Below are 26,718 nucleotides of genomic sequence, written 5' to 3' on the forward strand. Positions count from 1 at the left end.
CTGACTATTGGGAGCCCAAATCCACCTAATGTTTGGTTTCTATACAGTCTGGAGCCAACCTGGAATCATAGAACTGTAGTGTTGGAAGGAGACGCAAGGATCATCTAGTCCAATCCGCTGCAATGCAAGAATCCTGGCCACAACCAGTGCCGGATATACGAATAAGCTAAACAAGCTATAGCTTCGGGCCCCACTCTCTTGGGGGCCCAAAAAAATTAAAGGGGAAAAAACTGGATGTACATTTCCAAAATATAAGATAAAAACCAAATAAAATAAAACCTACATACAGCAAAAGTGGCAAACGGCTTTAGATGCCTATTAGGTCCATAAATTACCATATAGCATATATTCAACACAAAAAACAGCAACAATTTGTTGTTGACAAAGGATAGGTGGGCATATAAAGGGCCCCATTACCTTCAGTAGCTTAGGGCTCATCAAACCTAAATCCAGCCCTGCCCACAACCATCCCTGGGTGGGTTCAAACCACCAACCTTCTGGTTAACGAAAACACTGACTCATTGCACCATAAAGTAGGTGGAAAGTGTTGAACTTCTAGAATGAAGTGACCCAGTTAGACCATTGTTGTAGCTCTAACAGTGGCAAGCTTCCCCTGGTGAGGGACGCAATTCTGTTACTTCACAGGTTCTAAGGCTGAGTTATACCATCAAACATCACCCAGCTCCTAACCATCTTGAATTTCTAAGCCCAGCACTACCACTGCCTAGATTGTCAAGCCTTTTCCCGAAGGAGATGCTATAGTACTAACTGGATTCTTCCCCACCTGTTTTAGGAGACATGGAGGCTGCTGACAAGGTTGTTAAGACAGCAGACTCATAGGATTCTGCAAAAACTACAAAACACCTTGAAACAACACAGAACCAGACTGGAGTTATCATTGCCAAATGTCAAAGAGGGCGGTGTGGAATGCATTATGCCATAAGGGCCCTTATGTACAAATGCATTTGGAAATTAGATCCACAAAACCTTAAATATACTTGCAATGTACTTCCAAGAACAAACATATAGAAATAGGACAATGAGCAATAATACTGTGGTGTTTTCTAACTTTGCCATGCATGCTTTCTATATTATTATTATTATTATTATTATTATTATTATTATTAAGCTCTGGTTATGAAACAGAGCTCCATTTAAGGTGTGGATGGGATCAGTAATTGCTTCAGCGACCCACCAGGCACAAACAGAAATTCATGGTGCATTTTATACCACCTTGCCATCTGTAGAGGACTAACGCTACTGGTTGCTGTCTAGAACTGCAAATATTAAAAAGTCAATTAATAACCTGCACTTTCACATTTTTTGATGTTTCAATATTATTATTAAATGTGAATAAACTCTGTTTCTTTCAATGCATTAAGAATCAGTCTCATTGCTTTGTTTCCCAGCGGCAAAGGAACAATTTTACTACAAAGGAACATCAAAGTCTCCTCACAAAAAAGTAATTAATCAAAGTCATTGACGTAATAACCTAATCCCACTTGATCCCAGAAAGAAGTGTCCAGCAATTTGCTGTAAGCTGATGTAATTGGTGTCCTTCGGTCCTTTTATGCGAGGAAACCTAATGACAGCATTATTACAAGATCTTACAAGATTCTATAAAAGGGCACAGGGTTCAAACAAAAGGCAGTCCAACCAGAAAGTCTTCAGTGTACCTAATAAACTGCACTTGAGTAGGAAATTGAATCTGATCGTCTGCTAAGAGACAGATTAGGTTTATCTGTAGAAAAATGTGACATTCTGAACAATGTAATCAACAAACCAAGGCAAGGCGGTTTGAGTATATACAGCAACCTGGGCCTGACTGCATTGGCTGCCAATTCCTTTCCAGGCCCAATTCAAAGAGCCGGTTTTGTCCTATAAAACCGTAAACGAAAAAAGAAAGATGTTAATTGATGGAGTAAATTTTATGAGAAATTTGTTTTGCAAAACTGTTACAATGATATACATTGAAACTCAGCCAGGGGGATTGGAGGAAGTCACTTAACAATGTTATTAAGAGTGGAATAATTGGAGTTAGGATTTATGTTTATTTATTTATAAATAATGGGAAATCACTATTTTTTTTTGGAAAAAATAAAAATAAAACCTTAAACGGCACAGGACCCCACAGACCGCCTCTCCTCATATGAACTGACTCGGACCCTGCAATAATTATCTGAGACCCTACCTCCTTTTACAAGCGCAGCAGGGGACCCAATCCACGCACAGTGTCCTGGGCCCAGAAAATCCTGTTGGCACACCTGCCTCGGATATCAGTTAGGCTGAGCAATGTTAACTTGCCCAAGACCACCTAAAACATTTCATTGCCTAGAATGGTTTTGAACCCATCTCTTCCGGCTCTTTCCCCTTGTAGCAGGAAAACCCCCCCCCCCATTCCGTTTGTACAAACTTCACACACACTCACACTCACACACTACATATGCTACACTTCTGTTATAAATTCATAGAAAATCAACCATACATCGGATTTGCACTGTTCCACTTTTATTTTACTCCATGAAGGAAGGACTACAAAATGGGGAAGGTTTGATACAGGGCACCCATAATCCCTTCAGCATACCAGCACATCCACAGGAGCCCTGCCCAGTTGCTATGCCAACCCTGATTGCCCTAGACAGAAGACCATCAAGATCACAAAGAACTTGCATATGGGAGTGGATTCAGCACAGACTGGAACAAAGGACAATGATCAGATCTTCCCTCAGGGGGCAGGAAACTGCGACTACCTTTTGTCTTCTGAAAATGACTCATGGGGAGGGGGAGAAGGGAACCAGCCAGGTGACAGGACACTCAGGTTTCCACCACAACTCCTCCCTCAACCCCTCCTTTCTGTAATGTATGCATGATGTTTCTGGGGGTGGGCTTGATCTACAGGGTGGGAATTTCAAAAGTTTTTATAAGGTCTTGCACACCATTTTCTGTGTCTTTCCTCTCTCCTGCGAGTGAGGGGAACACCCTGTTGCAACAGTTCAATAAAGGCCAAGCCTACAGGCTGCTGATTTGCTCCAATTTACTCTGGTTGGTGTCTTTACTTTTTGTCCAAGGGAGCCCTCGGATTTTTCCGGTAACACCCTCCAGCACTTCACTGGCGAGTGCGGTTGATATAAAGACTTCTGGTTACTGCTGGCAGCAGTGACACCATTGCAATATAAAAAAAATAATTAATTGATTTTAATTCAATTCTAATCTGTCTTCTTGCTAACAATTACAACTGAAGACGAATGTCGTGTTTCTGACGACAATATCCCTGTATTCTTTCAAATAAGCTTTCATGTCCAGAAACTCTAATCTGTAATGGTCTTTGAAAATGTTCCCCATATAAGTGCAAGAATTTAATTTGACTTCTAATTATTTATTGTAATAAAGCTGTTACGCAAATTTCAGTTGTGCTTTGAATAGTTTCTCTCTCTCTTTCTACCTGTCCTGAAATCGGTGACTATGAAAATTAAGAGATGAGCCCAAAGTTTTCCCCTCCCCCAACCCATCTGCCTTTTGCTGAGTGAAGAAAATTATATACAGGGGGGGCGGGAATATATTTTCTTGAAACTGAATTGAGCAGCTTCTTCCTTTGGGAAACAGCAAATACTTCCCGCATGCTCAGAATTCAAATGAGATCCTGAAAAGGTCCATTTCCCCACTGCATGTTATCAACATGCCACACATTTGAGAATCTCACAGTACTTGCCCAACCTGAGGAAGCCCCCCAGGACCGGATTAAGAGTTAACTGTGGGCCAAACAGCTTATATAATCAGGAGTCCCCGTGCTGACACGAAGGAAATTAAATTAATGGAGATGCTATTCAAACACACACATGGAAAAGTGGAACTGAAATAACTTAATATGATTAAAACTTGAATTAATTTGTGCAAGCATGAGAGTTCTTGCCTGCGCGAAAAACAGTTTGGATCGGCAGACATTTTGTGTAAGATTATGTATTCATTCAAGTTTGGCAGCTGCGCTCGGCTTCACGAACTGGTTTTTAGTTCATTGCTCCTTGTTGTGTTTCTTTGGGGGGGGGGAACCAATCAATTATTTTTAGTGAACTTTTAAAAATGAGAAATAAATTAAAACCTTAAAAATTAATCAGTGCTGATAAAAAATAAGAAGGAACTGTGTGAAATCTATATGATAAATAAATCTATAGATATGTTTAGGGGTGCTTTTGTAAATCAGCGGGCCACAGTCAAGCATCCTGCCTGCCGCTCTAGTGGGATCCCATGGAGGAGTGCCAGTTCAGGCACTCCAACCAACATGGCGGGAGGGTGCGGCGGCAGCTTTTGGTGAGATCTCATGGAACTCTCACAAGATCTCGCCAGAATCCTGCCATTGTGCAACACTGGTAAGTGAGGCTTCAGCGGGGGTGGCAGCACCTGCCTGTTTTGCCACCTGAGGCAAAACGGGACAGGCTGCCCCCTAGAACATGGGAATGGTTGGACGATGGGAAGGGGTAAAGTGAGGAGAAGAAGAGGAAACTCCCCTACAAGCTTCAATCTCAGGCCCTGTCCCATCTCTCCCCTCTTAGAATAAGGGTAAAGTCTGTATAGTTAAAGCCATGGTTTTCCCAGTAGTGATGTATGGAAGTGAGAGCTGTACCATCAAGAAGAAGAATTGATGCTTTTGAATTATGGTGCAGGAGGAGACTCTTGAGAGTCCCATGGGCTGCAAGAAGAACAAACCTCTCCATTCTGAAGGAAATCAGCCCTGAGTGCTCACTGGAAGGACAGATCCTGAAGGTGAGGCTCCAATACTTTGGCCACCTCATGAGAAGAGAAGACTCCTTGGAAAAGACCCTGATGTTGGGAAAGATGGAGGGCGCAAGGAGAAGGGGTGACAGAGTACGAGATGGTTGGACAGTGTTCTCGAAGCTACAAAAATGATTCTGACCAAACTGTGGGAGGCCGTGGAAGACAGGAGTGCCTGGCGTGCTCTGGTCCAGGGGGTCACAAAGAGTCGGACACGATTAAACAACAACAACAAAGGTCAGTGCAAACTGCCTGTCCTTGGTCCTCACTTTGTACAGGGTACTGAGAAAGACGAAGTGAGCCTGCCTCCCAAAAACCCTAACAGAGGCAGACTGGAAGCAGCTCAGCAATATGCAACTCTCCCACCCAGCACAACAAAGCAAATGGGGAGGAACTGGAGTCTTTTAATTTTGCCCCTGTAGGCAGCTACTCCGTTCACCTAGGTAAAGGTAAAGGGACCCCTGACCATTAGGTCCAGTCATGGCCGACTCTGGGGTTGCGGCGCTCATCTCGCTTTATTGGCCGAGGGAGCCGGCGCACAGCTTCTGGTCACGTGGCCAGCATGACTAAGCCGCTTCTGGCGAACCAGAGCAACACATGGAAACGGCGTTTACCTTCCCGCCGGTGTGGCACCTATTTATCTACTTGCACTTTGACGTGCTTTCGAACTGCTAGGTTGGAAGGAGCAGGGACCGAGCAACGGGAGATCACCCCGTCACGGGGATTCGAACCGCCGACACCTAGTTCTCTACAAAATGACACTTGCACATACTATCCTGAATATAACGGAGAAGTAGTTCCATTAAAATTTAATCTCCCAGCTTCATCGATCTGCACACATTTCTTCCACACATGGTGCCACCACTAAATCACTGAATACAAAATCCTCCTCCTAAAACCTCAACTGGATTCCCACCTATTCTGAGTCTTGAAGGCCACTTACAGCATCTCACCTGTGATGGTCTCCCTTTTCTGAGCCTTAGCCTTCTTACCTTTTGTCCAGAATGAAAGGGTCAAATGCATTGCCCACTGCTGTTAGGCACAACACCACTCAACCCACTTTTTAAAGATTTCCAGCTACATGCTAAACTGTAGTCTGATGGAAGTCTTGGGCAAAATTCAGTAAAACCGAAAATTCAGATGAAAGTAAAGTTAAGTCCATTGCAGACAACCTTGACTAAGGCGAAACTTCATCTATATCCATTTCTCACAAATATGGTAATATGAAAGCTAAACTGCTTATTCTTTTGGTTCTGTTTTCATGTTGTAGTCCCCTGATCTAAGCCCCTATCATCCCCACTGACGCCCACTTTGCTTCCGCCTCAGGTTTTCTCCCTATTCCGTTCCTCTTCAACAGATCCCATTAAATCAGGGAGCAGATACTGGACATTATGGTACAATGACACCGGGCAGCCAAACAGACCTGTCTAATTGCTGATGTCATGCAAAGAAAATTAAGTCCCCTTAGAGTGAAGGTGAAGCTTAATGTACTGGTTACATGTGGGCACTGAGGGATCACGGAATGAGCACTTTTCACAGCGTTCTCTCCCCCCCCCTCAAAAAATAGAAACAGCAAAAGAGGGCTCTCTTTGTATCCTGCATATTTTGGCTCAGCCCCAAGAAATATACAATATTACTGGCAAGGCACACCTATCTCTTGTGCGTCCTTTCCAATTTGCCAGGAGAATGGATTTACAATTCTAAAACCATCTGCTGCTCTCTTGATCATCACACTGCGCCGCAGCTGAAAGCAGGATGATTACAAAATGCTCACGAGATATTGCTCTTAAATCCGAGCGTGGAATACAAGATTGCGGAGGCAGCTGCATGCAGCAAGCAATTTGCACGAGGCCTCCCACCACGGGGGACTGGGGTTTTTCATCATACCAGCACAAACTGTGTGGGGTGGAAGTGGGGGGTGAGGAATGACAGCCGTACAGCGAGAATCACTGAGATAAAGTGGGGCGTTCATGACACAAACAGTTTGTTACTTTATCCCGCGTCATACATTTGAAAGAATGTGCATGGACCTAATTATTTTATTATTATTATTATTAATATTAATATACCGCCCTATACCCGGAGGCCTCAGGGCGGTTCACAGAACAAAATCAAATTATAAAACCACAAAATATATAACCAAAATTAAAACAACCGTTCCGGAGGTCCGTACTTAACCTGAAACTTCTTAACCGGAAGCACCACTTTAGCTATTGGGCCTCCTGCTGCTGCCGTGCCGCTGGAGCACGATTTCTGTTCTTATTCTGAAGCAAAGTTCTTAACCTGAAGCACTATTTCTGGGTTAGCAGAGTGTGTAACCTGAAGCGTATGTAACCCAAGATACCACTGTAGAATGTGTTGTGCAGTTTACTTGGATTCGAGTTTGCTTGCTGAAAGGTGGTTAGTCTTCCTTTGAAAATATAAACATGAGCAGCTATTTGGCTCTGCCTCTAAATGAACACTGGGTTCCCCTGTGACCAGAAATAAAGAAATAAAGAAAAGCACGGTCTTTTTTCTGTTAATGCTACAGATTAATTTCAGGTGGTGCAAAAGTCAATTGAAGGCAAATTAGGTAGCTTAATCCAGTGGTTGGAATGCATGTTCATTCCCCTATAGGCAAAGTCCCATAATTAGGTGGTAGACTGTAATATTCCTACAGTTCTACGATCACTTTCTTGCACGGCTACATTCGGTGCTTTCCAAAACAGACCACCCAAGATTTATTTGCACCAAGCACAGCCTAAACTATTAAGTCTCCCGATCCATTTTAAGATAATTTGCAGGTTTTGGCTTTTCCATCTTTAGAATCCCCTCACCGCCAAATTTTATTTTATTTTATTTGCAGAACATCCAGCTTGATGAGCCTGAAAGCTTACTTCTAGTTGGCCCTAATAAAAGTATTGCCCAACTATTGCTATGGGATTATCTCTTGGCACTCTCTCACAGAGCTTGTGTGAGTCGGGGAGGGAAAGACTGGGATACGGTTGCTGCATGGTGCCGTGAACAATTTAGTGTGAGGTTAAAAAGTATTAAATTAATACATCCCAATTATCCACGTAAAGAAGACTTAAAATTGTAGGCACATTCCCAGGTAAGATAAAAATGCTCACCAGCAGGAAGCCATTTACCAACACATCCCATGACATACTCATTTGCAGAATCACGGCGCTGCTGGTCTGGCCAGTTATACACCTCTGAGAAATTATTATTCTGTCCGGACAAAGGGGCTAATTGCAATGCTGACCTGGACGGTAAATGGCTCTCACTTAACTACTCTCGGTTAGCGCCAAGAAAGTATTCCACCCCTCGCCCCACCTTTGCCAGGCTACTTTTCTGAAGAGTCCCCAGCTCTGGTTTTCGGCACATTTTGGCCTTTACCCGGCACTCAAAAGAAGCACTTGCTCTGGGCTCTTGCACCCACCCATGGCAGGCTGATTAAAGAAATGCAACACACCTCTCTCAGGCGGCAGAACAAAGTGTCACTGACAACTCTTTCTCATCTGAAGTGTTCCTCCACAGGTATTAATTAACCGTCACTGTGTTCAACAAGCCTCAGACGCTCCGCAGAAACAATGACAGGAGCAGCTCTGGCGCTTCTCCCGCACAGAGGGAAGGTGCCGTGAGCTCACACAATGATGGGGGTCAGGGGTTTGGGATTTTGCTCCTTCATCTGAGAAACTGCTTCATCAGATATTGCAAAACAGAAGCCAGCTGCAGGGGGGATGTGTGGGGTTCGCAGAATCACCTCTGAGTAATGGAGAGGGAGGGGAGGGGGGAAAAGAAAAGCTTCAGAAAAGCTCCAGATTAGTGGTGGGGCCTTTCTTGCAAACAAGGCGTTTCAACATCGTGAAACTGCTGGGGGGGGGGGGACACGGTACCCCAAGGTCTGAGTTGCACCGTCATCACAATTCTACCTCTCTTTGGTCCCAGGGAGGCAGCTGAAATCCTAGAATCATAGAGTTGGAAGAGACCACAAGGGTCATCGAGTCCAACCCCCTGCCAAGCAGGAAACACCATCAGAGCACTCCTGACATATGGTTGTCAAGCCTCTGCTTAAAGACCTCCAAAGAAGGAGACTCCACCACACTCCTTGGCAGCAAATTCCACTGTCAAACAGCTCTTACTGTCAGGAAGTTCTTCCTAATGTTTAGGTGGAATCTTCTTTCTTGTAGTTTGGATCCATTGCTAAGACAATACCTGGAGTAATTTCTGGAATAAAAGGTAAAGGTAAAGGGACCCCTGACCATTAGGTCCAGTCGTGGCCGACTCTGGGGTTGCAGCGCTCATCTCGCTTTATTGGCCGAGGGAGCCGGCGTACAGCTTCCGGGTCACGTGGCCAACATGACTAAGCCGCTTCTGACGAACCAGAGCAGCACACGGAAACGCCGTTTACCTTTCCACCGGAGTGGTACCTATTTATCTACTTGCACTTTGACGTGCTTTTGAACTGCTAGGTTGACAGGAGCAGGGACCGAGCAACGGGAGCTCACCCCGTCACAGGGATTTGAACCGCCGGCCTTCTGATCAGCAAGTCACCCGCGTCCCTAAGTTCTAGAATAGATGTGGGCAAATAAACAGAGCTTAAATCAAGGTAGAGGTGCTGCAAGGTGGCAAATTCTTGGCTCTGGAAGGAGATTTACCAGTGGGTCAATATGGGGTGGCACCGCCCCCCCGGTTGAAAGACCAAATATTCAGTTTCAGAATTCTCCTGGGCTCAGCACTAGGGAAGCCCTCGTGGCATTGGTAGTCAGGAGTACACTTGATCAGCTTGGGCTGGCAGGGCCGGCCTACCTATGAAGTGATGTGAAACAATTGCCTCAGGCGGAAGGCTTCCTTTGGGCACACACCACCACAGCCACCTCCTCCATGCCCAGCCGCCCCCTCCCTTTGCTGCTGCCTGCCTCCTCCCCACCCCCCCCATGCATGCCCAGCTGCTTGCCTGCCTGTGCTGGTCCTGGGGGCTAACCAAGAGTCAAGATCCAAGTCCAGTCCGAGGTTGAGGGTGCGGTATAGAGGCTGTCCATCAAAGCTGTAGCTGGGTCCGTCAAAGCTGTAGCTGGGTCCAAGGCAGGGAGTCCGGTGGGGTCAGGACCTCTGGCAGAAGAGCAGGACAGGGTGCTGGCAGGAACAGGCTACCAACAACGTTGCTCCCGCAACTTGGGACTGGGGCTGGCTGGCTTTTATCTGCCCTGAGGCATAGGGCGGCCCTGGTCCACAGGTGACTCACTTCTCCTGGCCTGGAGGCGAGCACTCCTCCTGTGGGAACTTAGTTCCCTCCGCCTCTCTGCCCTGAGCCTGCAGCTCAGGAGAGGCTGGAGGGTTACCAGACCTAGAGGCAACCTCCTCTTCCCCTGATGGGGCTGAGAGTGGAGCACCTGCAGGCAATGGATCCTCCATCACCTCAGGAGCCAGAGCAGACTCAGCTGGTGCCTGCACCTGAGGATCCAGCACAGGTGAGGACCCTTCATGCTCAGGCCCCAGCTGGTTCTGGAGGTGGGGACTCCTGAGCAGGCTGGGATTCCTCAGGTTCAGCCTCTGAGTCTGAATCCCAGGCCATCACACTGCCTCTGGATCCACATACCAAGGAGGTTGCCTGACCCAGAAGAGGCGGTGGCAGTGGTGGCGGCACAGGGAGAACGGCAATGGAGGAAGCAGCCGTTGCGACAAAGCTGGTGGTATTTTCAGTTTTGCCTGAAGTGGAGAAACATCTCAGGACAGCCCCGTTGGATGGCATGCCTCCCTACCTGGAGAGGTCTAAGCTATACATATAGCCTATATCCTGGCCACATCCATTGACTACTGCATTGGACGCTGCATGGGGGTTGCTTTTAAAGACAGTTCAGAGTCTCCAACTATGAGGAGAAAGCTTTGCTTATAGTGACCCCATGGCTCTCAAACTCTGTGCCAGTGAATTTGTGGCAGGCTCCCACACTTCAGGGATTCTGGGGGGCCTTTAAGACACTCCTCTTCCAGCTGGCATTTGGGGACTTTTTTGATTGATATTTTTATTAGCTGGACAGTACAGTGGTACCTCTGGTTATGTATTCATTCTGGAGGTCCGTTCTTAACCTGAAACTGTTCTTAACCTGAAGCACCACTTTCGCTAATGGGGCCTCCCACTGCTGCCGCGCCACTGCCGCGCAATTTCTGTTCTCATCCCGAAGGAAAGTTCTTAACCCGAGGTGCTATTTCTGGGTTAGCAGAGTCTGTAACCTGAAGCGTCTGTAACCTGAAGAGTCTGTAACCCAAGGTACCACTGTAGTCACTGCTGTCTATGTCTTACTGGTTTTTACTTGTGTTTACTTGTATTAGACTTGTATTAGTTTACTTGTGTGTGTTTGTGAATTCGATGGTTTTAGATTTTATATTATTTTATTTCCCATTTTTGTAATTTTTATTGCTGGAAGCCACCTTGGATGGGCACTGTCTCAAAATATGTGCTAGAAATATTTTAATAAAAGTAAGTGCAATCAAGTTTATGTGTAATCAAACTGCGACAATCATTCAGTCCTTTGATTCCCTTAAATCACATTACAAAAAAATGGTGGCAATACACACACACACACACACACACACACATATGTGCACGTGCACAACACAGACATTTTTAAAAAAATAATCACTAAAACAATCCAACATCATTACTGATTTGAAATTTCATCATACAAATACCACTGAAAAAGCAAGGTTACTTTCAGTATTAGCTAACAAGAATTCAATTTTTGCCAATTTGGCCATTAATAGATGCCTGAGGAGTTGCTCCAAATATTTCCATCTGACCTCCTTGTAAACAGAGAAGCAAATAATGATAAACATCTTCAACTATGCACTCCCCACTAACGGATTATAAGGAATATTTGTAAAACTGTCCAACACTGCCAAAGGCGTTTAGTGAAACTATAAGTGGGTCATAACTAAGGAGAAACTTGGTAAGATCTGTTGGATAACTTTGGATGAATTCATCCCTGAAAAGAGAAGATGTGGCCAGGGTTGCACGTGATTTGGGTCCTTCAAATGTGTGGTAGTATAAAGCGAGACTGTGAAAGGCACCAGGAGACTTGAGCAAGGGACTTAAGACAACAGAACCTAGGCATAATAGGGTGTTTTTAATTATGTTGTTTGTATAACTGAAAAAGACTGAACGATGGGGGTGGAGACGCTCCTTCAGGTCTCTCAACTAAAGCACCCATGACAGATGGCCACCCAACCTCTGCTTTAAAATCTCCTAGGAAGGAGAGCCCACCATCTCCTGAGGGAGCCTGTTCCACTGTCCAATAGCTCTTACCGTCAGAAAGGTCTTCTTGATGTTTAGTCACAATCTCCTTTCTTGTAACTTGAAGCCATTGGTACCCTCCAAAGCAGGAGAAAACAAGCTTGCTCCATCCTCCATGTGAAAGCTCTTTCAATATTGGAGGATGGCAATCATATCTCCTTTGAGTCTCCTTTTATCCATCCTAGCATGAAGTTCAGTCTCAAGCCTGACAGGCCACTCAATAACAGCATCTGGAAACTTCACTGGGTACAAATTGCCATCAAAACTTGGAGGGAGCTTGTGACTGCTCCACAAATCAAGGCCAATGATTTGCTTCCAAACATTCGAAGAAGTTCGGGGCTAGAATGCTTTTAAGAGCTGCTTTCCCCTATACCATTCTGCCCACCCCCTAGAGTCAACTAGGGCAGAGGCCCTTCTGCGTTTCCCATTAAGCAGACATTCGTGAGGACAAGTGAAAGGGCTTTCTGAGTGGCAGAACCAAGACTGAGGAGCTCCCTGTTCTGGGGTTTCACCACCAGGTAAAGCTTCTCCATTGAGGCACGGATTTGGTTTTCAGTCTAATATCAATTTATTATGGCTTTGGTCACCACTGATTCCACGCCAAGAAATCAGACTCGATAAAACTCAATCAGTGCTTTGGAGCGATGCCAACATTAAATGTAACCTCTTGCAAGGTGTTAACACATGATACTACAATAAAATGAAGCTTATTACTGTATTGTTTCACACACTCTATTTTCTCATCAACCAATAGTGAGGCCCAATCCTGAAAGCCTGAACCCAAAGCCACGCATACGCCAGGAAGAACTATGGTCGTTCAAAGGTTGTTCATGCACATGTGCTCATCGACTGGTGCCTGCAGATGAATCAGATGGCGATTTCCATGCCCCACGCACTGTTAGGCACCCATTGACAAAATATGCATATCATTTCAGGGCCAGTTATCATTGATGCTTGCTCCATGCAAGAAAACATACTGGGGCAATTGTCACACGGAGACACCATTTGTATAAATTAATGTGGCCTTTGCCAAGCTGGGGCCCTCCAGATGTTTTGAACTGCAACGCACATCAGCGCCCAAGCAGCATGGGTGCCTGAGCGCTGCTGGGAGTTGCAGTCTGGGAGTTGCCGGCATTTGTCCACAGACAGCTTTCTGGGTCATGTAGCCAACATGACTAAACCGCTTCTGGTGCAATAGGACACCGTGACGGAAACCAGGATGCATGGACATGCCGTTTACCTTCCCGCCGCAGCGGTACCTATTTATCTACTTGCACTGGTGTGTTTTCGAACTGCTAGGTTGGCAGGAGCTGGGAAAGAGCAACGCTCACCCCATCACGGGGATTCGAACCGCCGACCTTCTGACTGGCAAACCCAAGAGACTTAGTTGTTTAGACTACAGCGCTATAGGTACCCAATCCCAAAGTCCATGGTTCCCTATATATACTGGGTTTTCAAGGCACCCTTTGTTGACTTAACCATGGTCACACAGAAGCTCTGCTCAGGCATTAGAAAAATCTAAACACATCACAGGTGCGAGGCTGCACAGGTCCATGTGCGCTTGCAAAAATCCCCTCCTTCAACCCAGGCTTGTTTTTATTATCATTTGTTTTCCAAAGAACTTGATGTTCCCAGATAAGCCAAAGACATTTTTTTTCCTGAAATGCCCAAATCCTGCACTCCAGCTAAGTGATTAACAAATGACAGATAAATAATCCCACAGCTGAAAAGTCCACAGAAAGCAACTTTGTATACAGCACAAAAATTACAGATGTAAACCACAAGGCCAAAGACTCTCTGGTTACAGCATGCCATCATTTCCCATTATAATAAATCTCGCAGAGGCTCAGCTATAAAATGATTATTCTGGGATGAAGGTTAGCCTAGTATTTAAATGGTCCCACCACTGAAATTAATGGGGATTACAAATAAACCGATGAAAAGTGCATCTTGTTTTGGTTTTTACCACAAATGTAAACAACCAGAAATTTAGAAATAAAACAATGACAGTCTTTTAAAGTTCTACTTCCTTTGCAAACAAAAATTAGTCAAGATTCAGCAAACATTTAACAGATGAATCGTATCAATGTCACTTTTGAATAATCAGCTGTATTCAAGAATCACATTTTCATGTTTGCATTCTACCCTGCACCGTGTGTGTGTTTGCTTGTGTGTGTGTGTATGTGCTGAGTTTATATTTTACATACAATTAAGTTTGTTCCAGTTGGGAGGAGCTAGGCATTTCAGAATTGCATAAAGGATATCCAGTGTTAGAAACAGATATATAAGCTAATCACCAAATGGCACCTTAAACCTAGGTTGCAGATGTCACAATGAGGGCACCATTTTTCCCAATGAAATGTATTAATTATTATTATTAATTTCATTTCTATACTGATATATATATGTGTGTGTGTGTGTGTGTGTGTGTGTGGCGTGCTCTGGTCCATGGGGTCACGAAGAGTCGGACACGACTAAACAACCACAACAAAAAATCACAGCAGTTTACAAGCCATTGAAACATCAAATAAAACAATCAAGAATAAAACAAATTTCAAGTTTCAAGGAAAATGTTTCAGACCCTTCATATTGCTTTCCCCATATTTTTTACTCCTTAATTTATATACTTGCCCCACAGCAGAAGTTCTCTAAGAAGGCAGTGTGGTCTAGTGGTCAGAGTGTCAGGCTAGGACCTGGGAGGGCAGAGTTCAAATCCCCACTCAGTCATGAAGCTCACTGGGTGACCTTGGGCCAGTCATAGCCTCTTACCCCATCTCACAGTTGTGGGGATTAACTAAGAAGCGGGGAGAGCCATGTACTTCTTGGAGAAAAAGCTGGGAGATAAATAAGCTCTTCTGCTTACCTGATAAGAAAGCTGGAGGGGCCAGCCAGATGGAGATGTCAGTTGTCCACCTGGCATCCAGAGATCTCCATGAGGTTGCAGTTTGACCCTCACCAGTTGCAAAATCTGCATGGTGCCTGAGGGATTTCTAACACTGAGGATACGTATCTAAGGAATATTTAGTAAGATGTAAGTGCATTGATCTTCAACTGGCGGGAGGAGTCCGACACATCAGGCTCACGTCCTGATCTGAGATGGGTTGCACCAGCAGAATGATATGGGTATAGGTTTTGGTTCTGGTATTTTTTAATTATTATTTTTAAAAAAAGAGGAAAGAAGAAGGGAAGAGAGAAAGACGAGCCAGGTGTGGTTGTTGAAAATAGTAGGTCCTCTGTTGGTGGGGAGAAATTGTCACAGTGCTAAAGCTAAGTTATGAATCTGGATATTCTTAGTTTGAATTTGGACCCTGGTGTGAACTCACTTGGTGTGATGGCCTGGGAATCCGATTCAGAGGCTGAACTGGAGGAATCCCAGCCTGCACAGGAGCCCCCGCCTCCAGGGCCGGCTGAACTGGGGCAGGGCCTTGATTCTGAAGTGCCTGCACCTGTGCTGGATCCTCAGGAGCAGGCACCAGGTGAATCCACTCTGGCTCCGGAGGTGGTTGAGGACTCAGTGCCTACAGGTGAGTCTCCCCCTGGGTCCAGTAACCCTCCAGCCTCTCCTGAACTGCAGAGGCTCAGGGCAGAGAGGCGGAGGGAACTGGTTTCTCCCAGGAGGAGTGCTCGCCTTAAGGCCAGGAGAGGCGGGTCTCCTGGGGGCTGGGACCGCCCCTGGCCTTAGAGAAGATAAAGGCCAGTCAGCCCGGTCCCAGGTTGCGGGAGCAACGTCGTTGAAGAGCTGTTTCGGCCAGCATCCAGTCCTGTTCCCCCAGAGTTCCTGTCCTTGCCCAGCTTCTCGCTGTGGACCCCGCTTCACCCGAAGAGGACTGTCTGCAGACCCTCAACTCAGGTCCTGGACCTCACCCCACGGTAACCTCCCCCCTGGACCAGCACACTTGGTGACCTTAAGGCTCCAGCCTTTCTCAACCTGTGGGTTCCCAGTTGTAGTTCAAATTCCCATCACCCCTAGCCAGCAAGGTCAGAGCTCAGGGATGATGGGAGTTGTAGTCCAACAACATTTGGGGACCCACAGGTTGAGAACCACTGCATCCACCTGATCTTAAGAGGACTGTTGTAACAACGTCTGAGAGAAAGTGAACACAAAAAAGCTGAAGAAATATGAAGGGTTATTTTGTGTGTCCCAGTTTGGAGAACACTGAAAGGCTACAGGTGTGGTGGACCAGGTGTCAAGAATCATAGAATCTTAAGAGTTGGAAGGGACCCCAAGGATCATCCATTCCAACTCCCTGCAATGCAGGAATCTCAGGTAAGGCATCCATGACGGGTGGCCATCCAACCTCTGCTTAAAAACCTCCAAGGAAGGAGTGTCTACCACCTCTCGTGGGAGGTCAGTCTATGAATGCATTCAAGACACACCTGAGGTTATGAGCAGTAATTCACAATTACTGCAGGCAGTGAGAGATTTTACTTTCTTGGGCTCCATGATCACTGCAGATGGTGACAGCAGCCACAAAATTAAAAGACGCCTGCTTCTTGGGAGAAAGGCGATGGCAAACCTGGAGAGCATCTTAAAAAGCAGAGACATCACCTTGCCAACAAAGGTCTGTATAGTCAAAGGTATGGTTTTCCCAGTATGATGTATGGAAGTGAGAGCTGGACCATCAAGAAGGCTGATCGCCGAAGAATGGATGCTTTTGAATTCTGGTGCTGGAGGAGACTCTTGAGAGTCCCATGGACTGCAAGAAGATCCAACCTCTCCATTCTTAAGGAAATCAGCCCTGAGTGCTCACTGGAAGGACAGATCCTGAAGCTGAGGCTTCAAGACTTTGGCCACCTCAGGAGAAGAGAAGACTCCCTGGAAAAGAACCTGATGTTGGGAAAGATGGAGGGCACAAGGAGAAGGGGACGACAGAGGACGAGATGGTAGGACAGTGTTCTCAAAGCTACCAGCGTGAGTTTGACCAAACTGCGGGAGGCAGTGGAAGACAGGAGTGCCTGGCGTGCTCTGGTCCATGAGGTCAAGAAGAGACGGACACGACTAAACGACTAAACAACAACAACAATTCACAATTTCATGATCAGGCTATTGTCATGGAAAGCCTCAAAGTTTAGGGGCAAGAGTGTGTGCTGAAGGGAGAGGGAAACCAAGGAGGTAAGCAGAGTAAGGGGAATTGATCTGTTCAAAAGAAACCAGGTTTAATATCAAATAGGGATTCTAAGTAATGGTCTGGGCTGCAGGGTTGCTGTGAAACAAATATTTGGCCTCTGGAAGCAGCCATTTCGCGGAGTGATTTTAGTCTCTCCAAGACAGACATTTCAAGAGCCTATACAGCCTCATACAAACACAGAAGTTCATAAATAGCAAGCAAGATTAAGACGAAATCCACCGCGCAAGAATGTCAAACACCTACCTTTGAGTCATAATCTTATAGGCATCTGGCAGATAACAGCGGATATTCTCCATCTGAGCAGGATCAGAGTCGCAGATTTTATCATCCGTCCTGCCATAGTTGGCACTTTCAATCATGATAACATCTGTTCCTGGACAGCGCAGTTCAATTGGGTAGCTTTCACAGGAGAGTTCCCTTCGGACCACTGCCATCGGAACAGGGGCACGGCTGAAAGCTGCAGTGAGGAGAGAAACCTCTAGGTTTAGTATGCACAGTCAGGGATTTTGTTTCATAACATGGACTTATGTAGAGTTTTGTGGGAAAAGTTTTAAATGTGCAGCGTCATTTTTCTAAACTGCTTGCAGAACTGGAAATCTCTCCCCCCCACCTCACCTCCCCAGTGGGTTTTAAACACACACCGTGCTAATAGTGTTGACGTGAAACCCAAAAGCTGTTTAAAATGTATGCAAATTTTTAATTATTATTTTTTTTTTTTGCAAACCAGATCCACTCCAAACGCCACGAGAACTGTGAGGTCAGCTGCCCTGTGGGGTTTGAAATGCCCCCCTTTTCAGATTTTTAAAAATGAAATGCACTTAACTTTCTAAGTTATTAAGGATCCAATTTCTCCCCTCTTGAAATGAATGGTAAGTGAAGCTACCAAACACCTAAGATAACTGGGGTCTGTTCTATCCCAAGTCAGTCCTTAAAACAGGATATGGAAAACATTTGACATTCTGGCGCCACCAAGAGCACTGGATTATACCCCTTTTGGTTATAGCAGCACCAGCAGTAGTGGTAATAATAAATTGTCACATTCCTCTGAAAGACCAAAAAAACAAACAAGCAAAGCAAAACATTGCAAATGACTGCAGGTGTCTCTAGAAAGTTAACGCTGCCCCAAACTGGTTTGGCCAGAAACAGCAGTTACAACCTTTCTAGTGCAAACTTACAACACCCTTTTCTTATTTGAAATTTTCTTCTGGATGAGGTATATTGGACCACTCTCCTTCCATTACTTCCTATGAGTCCAGTATTTCACTTCAGCCTTTTTTGTGTTTATCTTCTATTCTTCTACAAGTCCTGCACTTGACCTGTGGATCTCTTCTGTTTGCTCACCTGGGCTTCCCTATAGCCCAGTCAAGAAGTTATCATTATGGGGTCCAATTATATCCTGCAATGGCATTTGTAGTTTTTGAAATGTGACACAAATGAAATCTATTTTTCTTTTATATAAAGTGGAGTCATTTTGAAATCAGTAACTTCGTTGTAATTTCGTTGTAAAGTAATTTCGTTGTCCCTGAAGGGGGCAATGACAATAAAGATATTATTATTATTAACCTTTATTTCCAGCTTGGACTTTTAAAGGGCCCCATTAGCAAACTGATACCCTGCCGAAGGATATATTTGCATCTATTTGCAGAACATAAACCTCAACTCACTTGTGTTACTTAATAAAAATTGGGACAAAGTTTCCTGCTTCAACACACCAGAAACAAGTAAAACGTCCAAATACATCAAGCATCCCTTGTGCCTTTGCATTATCTGTCCCATTCCCAACACAGAGAAACTTGGGTCTGGTGCAGATGTGATGTTCGTTTCCTGCCAATCGTAGACTGAAAACTGGGAGCTTTGGGAATTAATGTTTCCCCCATTCCCACTGGACTGATTTGCTAACCCTCTTCACTTCCCAGAATTAGGATGCCTCACAACCATGATCTACAGATCTTCCCCAAACTAGGACGTCAGTGCCTAGTTTACAAAAGAAATATGGTTTGTTTAAGCAACTGTGTACAGTGGTGTGCAAAACTATGGTAAACACCAGGAAGCAAATGGAGGGAGAAAAATATCTCTCACAAACACTGGTGGCAGGTGGCAGAATGATCCTGGATTTTAGCCACAATAGCAACAATTTTGTGTAGTCTTACTGCTGAGCAAGAGGAAAAGAGAACTTTGCAACCGATATTGTAGAGAGGAGAACACATTATCTTCATAATACAAACCTCTGTGTGTTATTTATTGGGCTGGGGGCAACCACAGATTGACCTCTTTTGTGTAGCATTGGGAAGAAACCTGATCTTGTTTTACATCTACTTTGAGCCTTTCCAACTTAACATTTTATTTGCGTCTGAATCAGATCTGTTAGAATCTGTTAAGTTTTGCTTGCTCCCCACTGATTATAACAGGGAATCTAAAAATGGCTATAACTTTAATTTTCACAGAAGCGGGTGCTTTCTTTTAAGGCAAAAGGGACTCCTCCAAGGTGGCTTAAGCCTGCCAAAATGCACACATTTTGTGCAGAGGAGTTTATTTTTCAAAAGAAAAAGACCCCCCCCCCCTTATAACCATTTTTTCTCTCTGCCAGAATTGGATGCAATTTGCAGCCATGGTTGACCTCTTTGAGGGGATGATTCCTGCCAAATGGAACAGATGATCCTCCACACTTGACCATTCTGAAGTGTTTAAGATATAAATCACTTGAACTTTCCTAGTGTTTTGTGGGCAGTCATTCTGAAAACTGGTGACATGAAGGAGGTGCCCCCTGGGTAAGTGGGTAATATTAGGCTGGCAATGTGATACACAGCTGGGAGATTACTTAAGGGACCAGCAGGCTTAGTTGAGTGGAAAAAAGTTCCAGACCTACAGGAGCAAGGAAAACTTTAAAACATCCTTTCAGAAAAACTTAAAAGAAAGCTACAATCCAGATGGTACTTAATGCAAATGTCATCTCCAACTCCTCAAAAGATCCCTCAATGGTGTCTCCAAATTTTTTTACATATCACTTGGGAAGACAGGCAAACTAATGCCAGTGTACTGGAAGAAGCAAAGATCACCAGTGTCAAAGCAATGATTCTTCAACAGCAACTTTGTTGGACTGGTCATGTTGTGCCTGCTTATCATCTTCCAAAGCAACTATTCTATTCCAAACTTAAAAATGGAAAGTGTGATGCTGGCGGTCAACAAAAGAGGTTGAAAGACTATCTCAAGGCAAATATTTTTAAAAATGTAGTATAAATACCGACAATTGGGAAACAGCAGCCTGCGAATGCTCCAGTTGAAGAACAGCCTTGACCAAAGGTGTCATGGACTTTGAAGACGCTCAAACTCAGGACTCAAGGGAGAAACGCGCTAAGAGGAAGGCATGTTTGGCAAACCCTCACCATGATCAACTCCTGTCCAGAACCCTATGTCCCCACTGTGGAAGGATGTGTGGAATTGAATTGGCCTCCACAGTCACTTACGGACTGTTAAGACAGTGTTTATGGAAGACAATCTTACTCGGCTACAAGTGATCACCAAAGAGAAGAAGAAGAATGCATACTAAATAAGGTGTATATAGACTGCATGAAAATAGATGCTGGAAATGTCCCAGTCCAGGGGCTGATGTGCTACATGTGTTTTGGTTATGTGCTCAGGCAGTAGTAGCAGGACTATTGCTGGCCGCGAGATACGCCTGGAGAACAGCAGCCTATTGGCAGGGCCTGGTTTGGCAAGCTAGCTCCACCTATGAAGAAGATCTTTGCCACAGCTGGAGCTGGTTTCCATGGGACGGAGCACCTATCTATCTGAAGGCAGTCATTAACAGTGGGCCCACCCTGCTGGGGCAGCCCTAAGGTGTGATGAGGGTGAGTTGCCTCATTCTGGGCAACTGGTTGTGAATGGGCTTGCGCCTAGGTGAGTTTGAGTGCCAACAGGTCAGGGTAGTTGAAATCTCCCATGACTACTGTATCTCATTTCAGAATGTTTGGTAAAATGCCCTAGGCAAGGCTCCATCCAAGTCTTCAGTCTAGCTTGGAGGTCTACAGCAGACTCCCACAGTAAAGTAACACACACCCAGGCTGGCTAGATGCAGAAGAGTGTTGGGGGGGGTTCCAGCTGGGGCACCCCCAAGGGAAGAAGGCTCAGAGCCAAGGGATTGGCTTTGTGGGGAGTTCAAGATGGAGACTCATAGGGGCCAAGGCTCAAGCTTCAGCAACAGTTTTATAGAACATCAGGCTGGAGAGACGCTGACAAAACAGTCTTGTGCCAGAGCTTCTGGAGCAGTGGTGATGTCCAGGACTGGCTCTGAGGGGCATGCACTTTGCCACACCGATGCTTCCTCGAAATGGAAGTCCTTGTGCCTTGAAGATGGAGAGTAGGATCCCAGAGCCATTACACCACAGAAGCAACAAAAAGGCTTTTGCTATTAGCTGTGCTCCCGCTGGAGTCTGTGGCTTGCTACGTCCTGATCTATTTCTGGCTCTGCGAAAGGATCAACAATTTTTTTAAAATCAAAAGTTGCCAACCGTAGTTAACACGCTGAATAATGTACACTTTTTCTTTAGACCAAAGACTAATGTGTTCCTGTGTGCATGACCTCACAGAGCCATTCATGTTACATTAATTATTAGATGCTCTTTACACATTCCACTGTAGACGCCTACACTGTAAGACGACAGAGGCAAAGCTTATGAAAACATGCTGAAAGTGTCTGAGTATATACTTATGAAGATGAAAGCATGTTGGTCCTGTCCCCTGGCCTTTTATTTCAAAGATCTGCCACATCTGACTACAAGGGCAATAATAACAGGTTAAAATGGGGAGGGGAGTTGTGTGGACCTAAACATGTGTTGTTGTTTTTAATTGAAACCAGCAAATAAGAAAACAGAATGACCTTCTCTGATGCTTTCCAATGATAATCTAAAAGAGGTGTTTCATCTGCAAGGGTTGTGAGTATAGATTTCTTTTACGGCCATTGTAATATGCAGTTTAAATTATAACAATTAATAAATAATAATACCAGGTTGTGTCATGCGAGATACTTTCCCCGGATTAAATTAAAATTGAAAGGCTGAGAAATGCTAGGCAATATTGAGAGATTTAGGGTCAAGAGAGTCTAAATGAATAAATTAATACATAATCACTGGTGACACACACAAATTAATTCTGATTCTGCTTCAGTTCCACAACTATATCCAGTTGGCATAGTCTACCAGGTTCTGTGACAAGCCGCCAACATCTAAAGCCACACTATAAAGCTTTGGAGCGGCATTAGAGAGCCCTTGGACGCCTTATTGTACATTAGTGCAGCAATGAACAGTCTAGCTGAATTGCCAACAGAGCTCTTTGGTGACCACCTCCACTCCCCCTTCCAAATGGAATACTGTGTCCACTCACCCAGATAACTCTTATGGGTTGCCAGAGACGTGGCAAAATGAACCATTACACTGATATCTGTTGTTTTGGCTGGATTCTAGGAGCTCTGGTTATATGCCAGCTGTTCTGGCAATCTGGATTGCTCTTCAGGGCAGCCAATGGCCATCTGTGTTTTGTGACTACCATCCAAGGAGGGCTTGAAATGGTAGCGGGTGTTTATCAGCATGTGCGTATTTGGAGGAGTTAAGAGACACTGTTGTTGTCGTTATCGACTCATCGATCCCTAACATACATTGACTGCTCCGTTCTGGCAGCGATCCTGCACCTACAGATCTCTAGATAGTAACCATGAACACTTGAGGAGCCTTCTTCCATGACCATTTGAGCAGGAAAAGGTGTGTAATTACACGATGCTGTGTGATTGCTCTTCTTCTTATGGACTGTGTGCCGTGGGCTTTCTGGGATGCCTCATGAATAGCGGAAGGCTGAGTGGATAACTAGGATTTACTGGCACACATAACTTTGTGAACCCGTCTTACTAGGATCATGGTGGACTTTTCTGAGCTCCTTGAGAACAATGCCTTTGTGCGACTTGGGCTGGGCCAGAGTATTTTCTGGTGTACATGTCCCCAGCTCCATTTTTTAAAATTTTATGTATAATTTACCAACAATACAGTTACTCACACGCTGATAATAAGCAATACGTTAACCGTTGACTTCCCTTCCACCCTTCCATGGTTTCACTGACTACCAATTGCTGCTGTGTATTATAATCAATCCATAGCTTCTTCTTCTCATTTTACTCTCAATATCCTTTTACTGCTGAATTTACTCGAAACCTACTAGCGATTTAACCTGTTTACAATAATTCCTCATATAATCTACAAACATTTTCCAATCTTCCTTAAAGGCTGTTTTGTCTTGGTCTCTAATTCTACTGGTTAGACTTGCTAATTCTGCATACTCCATCAGTTTCGACTGCCACTCCTCTTTCGTGGGAACTGCCCCCTCCTGCCATTCTTAGCATATAGAATTCGGGCTGCATGAGTACCATACAAAAACAAACTCCTTCGATTCTTTAGTACAGTGGTTTTCAACTAGTGTGCTGTGGCCCCCTGGGGTGCCTTGAATGGTGGTCAGGGGTGCCGCGGGCAACACTGGCCTCTGTCCCCCTTTCCTTCCCTCCCTCCTCTGATGCCGGCTTGCATCTCTGCCTCCCCAAGGCTTGCACAGCTGTTTGCTGCAGCAGCCCTGGCTTCAAGCTCTGCAGGAGAATGGTGCCTCTCTTTGGGGCTCAGAGGCCAAGGACAGCAGCAGCAGCTGCAGCTGCCCAAAGGATTCCCAAGGAGAGGGGAGAGGATGCTGAGGGAACACTCCACAAGGGAGGCTGTTCAAAAAAGGGTAAGAGGCTGCCAGCTCTGCAGGCAAGGGGTGACATAACTGGGCTCCTGAGCCCCACACAGGTGCCGCAGAAGGAATCTAGTTGGTCAAGGGAGCTATGGCCTCAAAAAGGTTGAAAGCCCCTGCTTTAGTACACTTGACTCAATTAATCCTAAAAGAAATACTTCTGGACTTTTGTGGAGCATCCTTTTAAACATTTTCCCCATCTCATTATGTCCCCAATTCCTACCCTGCCTATATATGCAGTGGTACCTCGGGTTAAGTACTTAATTCGTTCTGGAGGTCCGTTCTTAACCTGAAACTGTTCTTGAAGCACCACTTTAGCTAATGGGGCCTCCCGCTGCTGCCACTGTGCGATTTCTGTTCTCATCCTGAAGCAAAGGTACTATTTCTGGGTTAGCGGAGTCTGTAACCTGAAGCGTATGAAACCCGAGGTACTACTGTATTGTTTGTTACAGACCTGGGGACACCATGCGTGACAATTTCTTACGCCAGAACAAAGCACTTGACCAGATGTGATTTTATGATGTTTCAAAAAAAAATGTATATACCACTTCTTCTTTTTTTAAAACCCCCCACCGCGAAGCAGTTTACAAAAATAAAGGGAGGGTGTCCATGAAGCAAACAGATAATTCATCACCCAGACCCCCCCCCCTTTCATCCTGAGTATGTCAGAAGCAAGCTGGACTGGGAGAAAAAGTGCCTAGGGCAACAGAGCATAGAAAGATCAGGTCAGGAACGATTCTGTTCTGCTTGTGCATATGCCCATTAATTGCAAAAGTTAGCCTGTCATGGACTGGTTGGACACAAAGGAATGGTGGAAATAACCAGCTGGGGAACCACAACAGGAAGACGGCTCAGAGCTCAGGGAGTGGTGGTGGGATGACGACAAGTGGTCAGAGGGAGAAGAGGGAGCAGACTGGGAAGAGGAAGTGTCGGAAGCTGAAGAGGTAACAGGGTTTAGGGAGCGGGGAGAGTCTGTGGCAGACAACAGCCCAGAACCAGATGCAGAAGTTGAAGCTGGAGAGTAGTATGAGGAAGGCCAAGAGGCAGTGATGAGTCAAGATGGTGAAGACTCACAGGTGTCTCCCCCTCCTGCTGCGACAAGCTCCGCTCCCAGAACCATAAGAGACATGAAAACGGAAGATGAAAGGTTGGCTGCTCGGAGGCGCAATCTCCAATTGCTAGGGGGAAATCCTGGAGAGACGAGAACTTCAGACAGCTGTGGCAGGCGGGGACTTCCAGTCTTGGCAAATGATCCATGGGGCAAGACCTACCAGAGATGAGCTGCTGTGCTCATTAGGCCTGGCAGCCCACCAAGTCTGCGCAGATCGTGCTCCTGCTAATTAAGAATTAATTCCAACTTGAATGGTGCAATTACTTCTGGATTGTTCCAGACACAGCCTTCCTGATTTTCGCTTTATACATGGATGGGGCAGGCACGACTGAACAAATACGGATGCTGATCTCACAACGAGCAAGAACATGCAGGTTTGTGCTTCTTATCTCAAGCCTCACATGGCAGTTCTTTTACTGTTTTTACGAAGGGGTTGGGGGTTCCTCTTTTTTGGTACACAAGGATAAATTCCATACACACAGAGTAACCTAAGAATTGGTCCTAAATCAATGGCTAAAGCAGCTTTAATTTGAAAGTATTCTCAATTGATAAAAAAAAAAACAACCAGTTGAGTTTCACTTCAGGAAGAAGCTGGAGGGTAACAAATGTACTCTAAAATGAAAATTATATTCCTCTACTGTTTCCTTGGGGAAAGATTTCTCAGCAAGGTTTTATGAGAGCACTTCAAGCACACACAAAGGGCCAATGATAAGAGAAACTCACGTATGAAGAAAGACCATTAATTCAACTTGTTCAGAACAGCTGGAAAGACGGGACTGGTGCGTTTACTTACACACCTTTCACTGCTCCCAAATGCCAACGCAATGTTCCTAAATATTCCACAAATTCATAAATTATACATAAATTCCATATACTAAAACTTTTATCGGCTTTTCAAACAACTAGAGCACTGTTAAGTGGCCTTTGAATTTTTCCTTTCCCTGTCCGATACCTGCAATAGAACATGTTGGAACATACCTGTAGGTTGAGATTTTTAATTGCATGGAACTAAGTCAAATGCTCTTAAGAGCATTATGGGTTTGGGTTGATTATTCCTAGGCAGTAAAGCAAATTTGTTGAAATATAAAATGTGTTTAAATATAAAACCATTGGCTTGTTTCACACAATCATCTGGTTGCCTCATCCCTCCCTCCCACAGGAAGGGAAAGGGCAGCCAGGGTAATTTCACAATCACCATATATTTCCAGTGATGACAAGGCTTAGGTATAACCATAAAGAAACAATATTCTTCTATTCCTCTGTTTCTCCAAACCATCTCAAACTTTTCTAGAACAATCAAAGAAGGTGAAATGCACACTTTGAGGGTGAATTACAAATATTTGAGCAGGTTGCACATTTTCTCCCTTTCAGTTATTTAAGGATAACCAATAGTTTGCATCATATTATATCAAAGCAAGAGAGGTGAACTCTCTGCCATGATTGCCAAAAAGTGATCTATCACTGGAATTACTACGAGATGGGTTAAGCAACAAGTAGTATGTTATTTGTGTTCTGTCTTCAAAGCGGTTTACAAAAGGAATAAAACAATAAAATAATCAGTAAAAAAAACCAACCCAGTTAAAAACATTCAAAACATTCAAAAATAATTAAAATGAGCAATAAGCTAAAAAGCAGATTAAAACACACGACACTTCAGTTCAGTTTGATTTATT

At 44.8% G+C, this 26,718-nt stretch overlaps 1 protein-coding gene across 16 annotated transcripts in view; it reads right to left on the reverse strand.

Moving 5' to 3' along the window:
- ADGRL3 (adhesion G protein-coupled receptor L3) overlaps positions 1-26,718 on the reverse strand; it is a 524,012-nt gene that overhangs the window by 294,304 nt on the left and 202,990 nt on the right. For all 16 annotated transcript variants that reach the window (XM_083419414.1, XM_083419412.1, XM_083419411.1 and 13 more), the window contains exon 4: positions 17,413-17,626. In XM_083419414.1, the coding sequence (XP_083275540.1) occupies positions 17,413-17,626 (214 nt within the window). The remainder of the gene's footprint in view (positions 1-17,412; positions 17,627-26,718) is intronic.

This window comes from Podarcis tiliguerta (assembly GCF_965153285.1).
Source record: "Podarcis tiliguerta genome assembly, chromosome: 17".
Classification (NCBI taxonomy): Eukaryota; Metazoa; Chordata; class Lepidosauria; order Squamata; family Lacertidae; genus Podarcis; species Podarcis tiliguerta.